Below are 10,069 nucleotides of genomic sequence, written 5' to 3'. Positions count from 1 at the left end.
TTTCTTGGCTTCTGTGATTCCAAACACGTCAACTGCTGACACTTTTTTTTCCTTTTGACCAGTGTCTCTTAAGTTTAGTTGTACTGTCTCCAAGGGAAGTTGACGTGTCCTGTGTACATTATGTTTTCCTTTGGTTTTTCCTGGGTTTTACCTGAAAGACGCCTCTTTGCTGTTATCAGAGGTGACCTTGCCTAGTGCCGCTTCCTGTCCTCCCTCTCTGGCAGGCTTTTCCTGGGTTTTACCTGAAAGACGCCTCTTTGCTGTTATCTCAGGTAAAACCCAGGAAAAGCCTGCCAGAGAGGAGGACAGGAAGCGGCACTGGGCAAGGTCACCTCGGATAACAGCAAAGAGGAAAAAATATAGGAAGAAAAATTTCGTTTAGGGAGATTAATTAGGTTGCCCATACAGGTTACTCTGGATAAAAAGGATTACAGGTCTAGACTGGACCAAGCACAGAAGTCAGAGGTGAGAGTACATGTGTTATTTGAAAGAGGAGCACACAGAGCAGGCCAGCAAATGAGTGAGCTTCCACAACTCGAGACTTAGACTGCCAGTCAGAATGCACTTAGGGTTTTTTCTCTTTATTTCTTAGGATTTTAAGTGTAAACCTTAAGTGTATGTACAAGAATTCAGAAGGCAATAATAGTAGAAAATGTTTTAAAATTACAAAAGGCCTGTATGGTAGATGTGAAAATATGAAGAATTGATTGTAGTAAAACGTTACCACTAGCTGGTACAGATGATAACCAAAAAGGGGAAATTTGAGTTTACTCAAGGTGCCCTTAGTATAAAAGTACTTCTGAAAAATTGACCATTTAAAATGTTATGGAGCATATTTCTGCTCTAACACACTAAGGGCTAACTTAAGTCAGAATTGATTGAAGAGCAAATGGTTGTCAGTTGTATTATAAAAGTCAGATAATTAGAATAGAAAGATCATTGTGATGCTGATGTGAGAATAGGTGCATGGATCAGTGGATTTGAAAAGGGAGCCTAGGAAGACAAAGTAACCTGTAGTAGGAATGTAATGTGTTCTTATATGAAAAGGGAAATAATAAATAAGTCGACATAAGTCATTGTTGAATGAGTAACATGGGAAAAGTGTGGGGCAAGAAGTTGTCTTGGATTTTATTATGTCTTATACTCCAATAAGGGAGCTCTGGTGGCCTGCTGGGTAGAGAGTCTTCTGCTAAAGTGGTTAGGAGAATACTCCAGTTGCTCTGAGGAAGAAAAAATGTGCACTTTCCTCCTCTGTGAATTGTAGTCTGAACATCTGCCAGTATGTAAGTCGTGAGTTGGGCCTGACTCAGTGGCAGGGAGTTAAGTTTTATACCAAAATAAGGAATCATGATGGCATAACCACAAGGCTGGTGTATTAAACTTCTTCAGCACCTCTGAGGGAGAAAGATCTAATAATCAACTACTATAAATATTGCCCTCAGTGAAGAGCACTTCTCCCCTGCCTCACTTGACCTCAAGTTTGTGATGCCCAAAGTCATCGGGCTGCTGGAGATTCTCCGGAAGTACAAGTTGTACAAGCGGCAGCAGTTTGAGAGCTTGGAGTAGTACAGTAATCGGAACCAGGACAACTACGTGTCCTGGAGCGACTCTGAGGACGACAAAGTGATGGAAGAGAGAGAAACCAGAGATAAACTCTTCTCCATTTACCAGTGTTTTGTGTGGAATCATTTTTGTGGAGAGGCGATACACAGCAGTTGTGTTAAACAGGTAAAATACTAACACAGGTCTGTGCATTGCTGTACAGAAGTAACTCGTGGCTACTGTGATGCTAAGCACTGTGACACTCATGTGTCAAATATGATAGTGGTCACCCATGGTGGACAATGTTTGGTGGAGCTCCCAGATTAAAACAAGCTTGGAAGCAGAAGCAGCATCCACGTCCAAAATGGCTTGCCTCCGGAAACCCTGTGAACAGTGCTCGGGCCTTTGGTTCATAGGGTCGCTATGAGTCATCTACAACTCGACGGCACCTAACAACAACAACAACATAAATATTGCAGCGAAGCAAATGCTTTTGCACAGCTTTGCTCTATCACTTGGGGTTGATATGAGGAAGAATAAACTGGATGGCAACCAACGGCACTACTAAGATACAACCCTAAAAAAATATAAAATAGGAAAATAAAAGTATATATTTAAGGAAGCTCTGGTGGCCTAGTGGCAAGAAGCTGCACTGCAGTTCCAGAGGCACACAGTTCGAATCCACCAGATGCTCTGCTGGAGAAAAAGGGACAGTCTCCTCATGTACCAGTCAGATCTGGTTTGATGGTACACACACACACACAAAATAATAAAATTTAAAAAAAAAAAATTTTTAAAGTATAATTGATGATTGAATGAGGAGAGGAATTTAAATGTAAAATATAAATATTAAATACAAGTCAACAGAAACAATATAAAAAAGATTAATATTTTTATTAAAAAAATCAAGACCTCTCTGTATGTAAAACTACTACAAAGTTACACAAATTGGTAGAAAAGTTTCCATGAATCTTACAGATTATTACCTATTTGAATCTCATTTGGAAAGAATTAAAATTGATTAAAAACACTACTTTTTCCTAAAATTTTTTTATTTTGTGTGTGTACTGTCAAATCAGATCTAACTGGTACAGGAAGAGGTTGCCCCTCCTTCTCCAGCAGAGCATCTGGTGGACTCGAACCATGTACCTCCGGGATTGCAGTGCAGCTTCTTACCACTAGGCCACCAGAGCTCCCTAAAATATTACTTTTTCAATGAAAAATGGAGAGGAGTCATGAAGCATGAAAAGTAAACAGTAGTTTCATATTTGAATACCTAAGGAAGTAAAAGTTAAAACAATGAAAAGCAAGTTTTCACCTAACCAAATTACAAACACTAAAATTAAAATCACTTGATACCTATATGGTCAACAGTTATTCCACAAGATAGCACAGTTGTTCCAGAAATTGGCTGACAGTAGGTATGTGGAGCTTCAAGCCTTGAATAATGAGAACCATTAGAACACTCAGCTGCAACTGAAAGGTCAAACATGAGTCCAAGAAACAAAGCCTCCAAAAACTGCCTAATTATCTCCTTGGAAGAACTCAACCACTGAAAACCCTGTGGAGCACAGTTTACTCTGACTCACTAGAGTGTTGTGCATAGGAGAAAAGCATCGATCAGTTGGTAACTGGTCTCCAGAGCCTTACCGTGCATAGATGGGGATACAGTCTTTTCTTTGGAAGGAACCTTGTTTAAGATATTAATCAGAAATGCAGAGAAAAACTGAAGATGAAAAATGGCTTTTTATACCACTATATATACCAGTAAAAACAGGACATTATTTCTCAACAGTTTGAGAATTTCTAAACAATTATGTGCAGTACAATTCCAAGATGGGCCATTTTTCAACCCTTGCAAAACATTATTTATAAACCTTCTTTTAAGGCAAGAGAAAATGCCTTTGACATTTAAAAGAAATGTTCAGTTAGCAAGTTTAGGCCTAGCTCTTAAGCATTGTCAGCCTTGAAAGACACTAATATGTATATGAAAAGATAATCAGCTACTTTAGATCTCCGGTAGTAAAAGAGTGGACAAACGTATGACAATGAGTTCTACTGCCAACCCAGAAATCTAAAGTGTGTGTCATATATAGTAATACTAACCAAAACAAATGTCAGAATAAGAAATATATTTTAATCTTTTCTAGGAGTTAATAATAGAGATAGATGTTAGATTAAACCACACCTGAACATAATCAGTTTGGTACTATGGCTTCAAAACAGTAAAACTTTCTAATGATAAAAAGACAGATTTATGACATTTGATGAATTGTTGGATTATTTGTAATTGGAAGAATGTCCATAAAACTTAAGAATGGCATATTTACTTTCTTTTATTTCAGGTATAATAAAGAACTGTATTTGCAGTACAACTTTATGTGTTTTCTTTCTAGGGGAGCCAATAAAGTTTATATGCACCCTGGTTCGTTTTTCAGAAATTCTCCTAGCTCAAAAGTGGAAAACTTAATCTGGAATGCGGAGCAGTAAATTTAGGGCCTGGCTTTCTGTATGCATGTTGGTTTTTATCCTTTTCCTCATTGATACCTTCTTGGTAAAAAGAATTAATGCTCTTTACTTGCCATATGAAGGAGAAATCAGGGTATAAAATTGACTGCAGTGTTTCAAATCTTCTTCTTTTAGGAGAGAAGCAGGAGAACAGCAAAGAGAATCTAAACTTGGAAACCTGTTGGGACCAACAGCCTCCAGATGTCCCTTGTCACATCTCAGGAGAGGCCCATCCTCAGGTATCTTCAAGTGGCTTCTTTGGTGAGAATGAACAAAGATGCTTTAGAGAAGGAGATTTTCTCCCTAAGATAGAGGGACACCTCCAAGGTAAGAAGAGACAGGAGCTGCTCTCTCCTCAGGAATGGGTTTCTGGGAAACAGCTAGACCAGCATTTGCCTGATTCTCACCTGAGAGACTTATCTAGGTTGTTACTCAGAGAAAAGCAAGAGGCCCCACAGAAGGACCAGCTGAGACCTCGGACACCCCAGAAGCTCCTGAGCTGCAGAGAGTGTGGGAAAACCTTCTATAGAAATTCTGAGCTTGTGTGTCATCAGAGAACTCACACTGGAAAGACATATTTTCAGTGCCCCCCTTCTTCAGAGTTCAGACTTTATGAAGCATCAGAGAATCCATACAGGAGAGAAGCCTTGCAAGTGTGATCACTGTGGGAAAGGTTTCAGGGACTTTTCCGGATTACGCCACCATGAGAAAATCCACACAGGAGAGAAACTCTATAAGTGTCCTCTTTGTGAAAAGAGTTTCCTCCACAAATCCCACTTTAATAGACACCAGTGAGTCCACACAGGAGAGAAACCCTATAAATGTCCTCACTGTGAAAAGAGTTTCGCTTACAGGACCACCTTAAATATACACCAGTGGGTCCACAAAGGAGAGAAACCCTTTAAATGTCCTCTCTGTGAGAAGAATTTCATTCGTAGGTCCGACTTTAGTAGACACCAACAGATACACACAGGAGAGAAACCCTATAAATGTTCACTCTGTGAAAAAAGTTTCATTCGGCGGTCCACTTTAAATACACACCAGCGGCTGCACACAGGTGAGAAACCCTATGAATGTTCTCTCTGTGAAAAGAGTTTCATTCAGATGTCTTCCTTTAAAAAGCACCAGCATTTCCACACAGGAGAGAAACCTTATAAATGTCCTCTCTGTGGAAATAATTTCATGCAGTGGTCTGACTTTAATAGACACCAGTGGGTCCACACAGGAGAGAAACCCTATAAATGTCCTCTCTGTGAAAAGAGTTTCATTAAGAGGTGCAGCTTAAACAGACACCACCAGGTCCACACAGGGGAGTAACTCTATAAATGTCCTCTGTGAGAAAAGTTTCATTGACAGTACAAGCTCTTTTTAGAGTCCACTGATTCCACACAGGATAGAAATCATAAATGTCCCCTCTGTGAAAAGAATTTAATTCATCATATGTCTAACTTTATTAGACATCAGAGGGTCTACACAATAGAGAAATCTTGTAAATGTTCCTGCTGTGGGAAAAGTGTCAGCAGGAGTTAAAGTTTTGATAGATCTCAGAGATCACATTTGGGAAAGATGTTCTCTCCAGAGCCAGACTCTCTTAGCCCTTTTTTGTTTGGTGACAAATACTGAACTTTGGAATCACCTGAATTAAATATCTGCTGTCTATGTCTATTTTCATGAATTGAAAACTGAGAACCTACCTTCAGTTGTTTTTGAACTTGGAAGTTAGATTTGGGCATTTGGAATGAGCTTCATGTCTTCTTCTAACAGAGCAGTTGTAATTTCTTTTTGGAGGGATGTGCTTAAAAGAATATTTTATTTTATACTGGTTTACTTAGAAAGTTCATATACTTTGTTTTTCACACCCAGTCTTTCTCATTTCCTTTATCCATCCTTCCCTTCACCCATCAAATTGTGCAACCCTGTGATTAATACTCCTTTCCCCTTAGAAATCTCAAGGCCTCACAAGGTGGCTTTTTAGACTTGAAAAGGATAAGGAATTTTGCAGTTGATCATTCTGAATTTCCCTATACCAAAATCCACACTGTTAACAGCCACTTGCAAACTTTGTTCCATCTGTGCATTCTCTCTCACAATTGTTTAGAACAGCTAGTAATAATCATTTCCATTTATTGATGCTGATATAAGCATTAAGTTAAATATATTTTTAAAAGCTATTGCTTTAGAAAAATCCATTTATAAATTGGTGTCATAAAAATCAGTGTCTACTATTTAGCCCCTCTTTTCTTACTTTCCCTCCAAGCTCCATGTCCAAAGTATTTGCATAACAATAGTATAGAATAAGAGGTACACAGCAAAGTTGACTGGGGGGAGGGCAAGGAAAGGGAGGAAATTATGCGACAATGAAAGAATCTTTTTTTTTTTAAAGAATCTTTTTAAAGAGAAAAGCAAACTGGGTGGGTGTTAGGGAGGAAAATGCAACAATAAATTATGGAAAGTTTTCTGTAAACATTCATTAAAATAGCAATAAAAAATTTTTTTAAAGAAAATTAATTTCAGAGGCCACTAGGATGGCCTTCATTTATGCTTCCTGTGAGCTCACTGTTGTGGAGTTGAGATAACGGATGGCCTACATTTCTCTATAGTGTAATCAGGAATGAAATTCAAGCTCTGAGCTGGAATCTGAAGGCAGGGTAAGAAAAGTCATCTGATGGTTTTTGGTGGGATACAGAACCAGTGTGGGTGTTATAATACTAGCAGCAAAAATGGTGATCAATTACTTTACCTCAGACAGTGAATAGAATTGAGAGATGTAACAGGGAAAAAATGTATACATATATTATGTAGCACAGAATTTGGAAACATCTTTACTAGAACAAAGATTGGCCAGATTTCATGGCTACAGATGACAAAGTAGCTTTTCCTATTAAGGCATGTGGATGCAATCTCACATTTTATATCAAGTGCATATAGGCCTTTATGACCCTGGAAATTCTGTTTTGGAACTTATATGTCCCACATAAGTAGAGTCAAATGTGACATACCATATCTGTATTGAGAAAATATTAAAATGGTGGTTATGCACACACACATTTGCTTTTTTGTTGTAGTGTACCATTGTGTCATAATTGACACATAGCTGACCCTCCAGCGGGTTTTCAGAGGCAGTTCAGTTGCATGGGAGGAGATTTCCCATCCCACAGAGCAGCTGATGGCTGCAAACTATGTACTTTCGGGATTACAGTGCAGTTTCTCACAAGACTGAATTATCATAAAAGTGGATGCTTACAAAAAAGTTTGCATTATTTAGAATCTCCACCTTAAGAACCAGGCAGTTCTGGAGCCTTCCTAGACCCCGAACCTGCCACCTGGAGGCCTAGCCTGGCCAGTAGGATGCTCCTCCCCCTGCTGCCTAGAAGACCTGGACCTGCCACCTAGACACCCCATCATCTGGAGGATGACCCGCTGATGTCCCTCATAACTGTGCCAGAGACAGCAATATCACAGGTGATCCCATTTCCTCTTCCCTCCCAGAGCTTGAGCTGCCTGTTGCCCTGGGCACCTTGGACACCCCTCCACCCCCAGCCTAAGTGCAGCAGTTGCCTGACAGAGGAGACTGTTGACTCACAGGCCGTATTGCTTCCCAATGAGGCAATGTTTCAGATGGTGTCAACATGCTGAAGGGACAAATAAACAGAGTTGAAGAGAACACAAAACCAATGAAACACAATTGTCACCACTGATCTACTAGAACAAAAAGCAGAATCAAAAAGGAAGGAAAAAGAAGAAAGCCTAAGAAGAATGTGGGACACCACCAAGAGGAAAAACATGTGCATAATCAGAATCCCAGAACAGGAAGAATCAGGTAAAGGTACCGAGAAGGTTGTGGTAGAATTACTTGATGAAAACCGAGAGAATATATTTTCAAGAAGCTGAGTGAACGCCATATGGGATTGACCCCAAAAGAAAAAAACATAGTCAAATTTATGAGAACCAAAGATAAGGTGAGGATTCTGAAAGCAACTAGGGAGAAACAAAGATTAACCCATAAGGGAGAGCAAATAAGACTAAGTGATTAAGTGCTGATTTTTCAGCAGGAACAATGTGAGAATGGTCAGTGAAATGACATCAAACACTCAAAGAACACAACTATCAACTAAGAGTACTATACTCAGCAAAACTGTCCATCAAATATGAAGGAGAGATCAAGATATTCTCAGAAAAGCATAACCCAATGGAGGTTGTAAAAACAAGACCAGCATTACAGGAAACACAGAGATCTCCTCCTTAAAAAGGTACCACAGAAAGCAGGTTGGACCAAAGTAACCAGCAAGTACACCAAAAAGAACTCAACAAGATGATAGCAATAGAACCTAGCTTCTCAGTAATTTACACTGAATGTGAATGGCTTAAACATACCTGTGAAGAGAAAAAGAGTAGCAGATTGGATAAAAGAAACCAAAACCCATCAATATGCTGTCTACAAAAGACACACCTGAAAAGTGAAGATAAAGACTAAGGATGGAAAAAAAATATACCAAGCAAATGGCAACTAGAAAAAAGCAAGAATAGCATTAGTAATCTTTGATAAAATAAATTTCAATACAAAAACCATCACAAAGAACAAGGAAGGTCACTACATAATGCTTAATGGGTCAACAGAACAAGAAGACATAATATTTATGCACCAAATGGTAGAGCTGCAAAGCATACAAAGCAAACATTAACAAAACTGAAAAAAAAAAGTAGACAACACCACTATAGTAGTAGTGATACTTCAATACACCACTCTCAAGAAAAGAAATTCAACGAAGATGCTGAAGAATTAAGCCACACAACAAACCAACTTGATCTCATAGATATATACAGGCTAATGTATGCCCCAAAAGTGCATTATATCTTCTCCAGTGTGCACTGAACATTCTCCAGAATAGATCCCATAGTAATAATACAAAGCATCTTCTCAGACCACAAAACTAGGAATTAATAAGGAGGATAAAGGAAGGAAAACCATACATACATACATAAACTCACTTTAGTTTCCAACTGTGTTGCTATTGATTTCCCACCCTGAGAAGTTCAGGCTGAACTTGTGTCTATAAAAGTATTGAAAGAGGAGTGGATGCAATATGGTGGCGACTGAGTATGACTTCTAACCACTTCACTAATGGGAACTGTCTCTGCCAATAATAGTAGCAAACACATAGCTAAATGGTCAGACATACCACCCCACGTGCTCCTGTACCTGTTTCTGTGAATCAGTAGATGCAATGCTTGCTGCTTATTGACTCACAGACTTTACTCACAGTGGTGAGGTTTATTAGGGAAATAATGTGGAATGGAGGAGGCAAGGAATACCAGAAAAAGATCAGTTGAATCCAGCAGTCCCAAATCAGATTAATAGGAAGACACAATTCCTCAGTTAATTCAAGACACCTTCTCAATTAACAAGTGGAATTCCATGTTCAGTTCAGCATCACATATACACTTCTGGTTTCCTCAGTCATCCAGCAAACTTTATCTTAGACCAGTTACAGGTCAGATTTCTTTTTGTCATCCAGAAACAAAACCTTTAACTGTGGCTCCATCTCAGAGTTTGTCTGGATACATCTTGCCACAATCTTCTCACTCCTCTTCATTGTAATATCTTTCCACTTTTTTCCCAGTGTGGAAAGAAGTCTCTTTTATTGGTCTCACAGCTGTGAGACTTATGTGACTTTATGTCACCAGTTGAGGTAGGTGGAGATCATGTCCCCAACTAAGGGCTAACATAAGGGGTTGTTGTTGTTATTTGCCATTGAGTCACTTGCAACTCATAGCGACCCTATGCACAACAGACCTAAACCCTGCTCTACCCTGTGCCAACCTTATTGTCTCTGACACACCTACCCCCATTACCCGAGTCAATGAATCGATCCATCTCATCAAGGGTTTTCCTCTCTTGTGCTGTCCCTCTACCCACTCAAACATGATGTCCCTCTCCAAGGACTGGTCCCTCCTTGCAACATGCCCAAAGTATGTCAGACAAAGCTTCAGAATCCTTGCCTCCAAGGAGCAGCCTGGT

General features: G+C 39.3%; 1 protein-coding gene across 1 annotated transcript in view; it reads left to right on the top strand.

Annotated features, from left to right (window-relative positions):
- The window catches only part of LOC102877367 (zinc finger protein 18-like), a 21,045-nt gene extending 15,678 nt beyond the window's left edge, over positions 1-5,367 (top strand). The window contains exons 6-8 of the mRNA XM_006900510.1: positions 4,186-4,289; positions 4,651-4,841; positions 4,989-5,367. Coding sequence (XP_006900572.1) covers positions 4,186-4,289; positions 4,651-4,841; positions 4,989-5,367 — 674 coding nt within the window. The remainder of the gene's footprint in view (positions 1-4,185; positions 4,290-4,650; positions 4,842-4,988) is intronic.
- The last annotated feature ends 4,702 nt before the right edge of the window (positions 5,368-10,069 follow it).

Source organism: Elephantulus edwardii, unplaced genomic scaffold, assembly GCF_000299155.1.
Source record: "Elephantulus edwardii isolate Elephantulus edwardi_28Jun2011 unplaced genomic scaffold, EleEdw1.0 scaffold00286, whole genome shotgun sequence".
Classification (NCBI taxonomy): Eukaryota; Metazoa; Chordata; class Mammalia; order Macroscelidea; family Macroscelididae; genus Elephantulus; species Elephantulus edwardii.
This window is presented reverse-complemented; position numbering and strand designations above follow the sequence as displayed.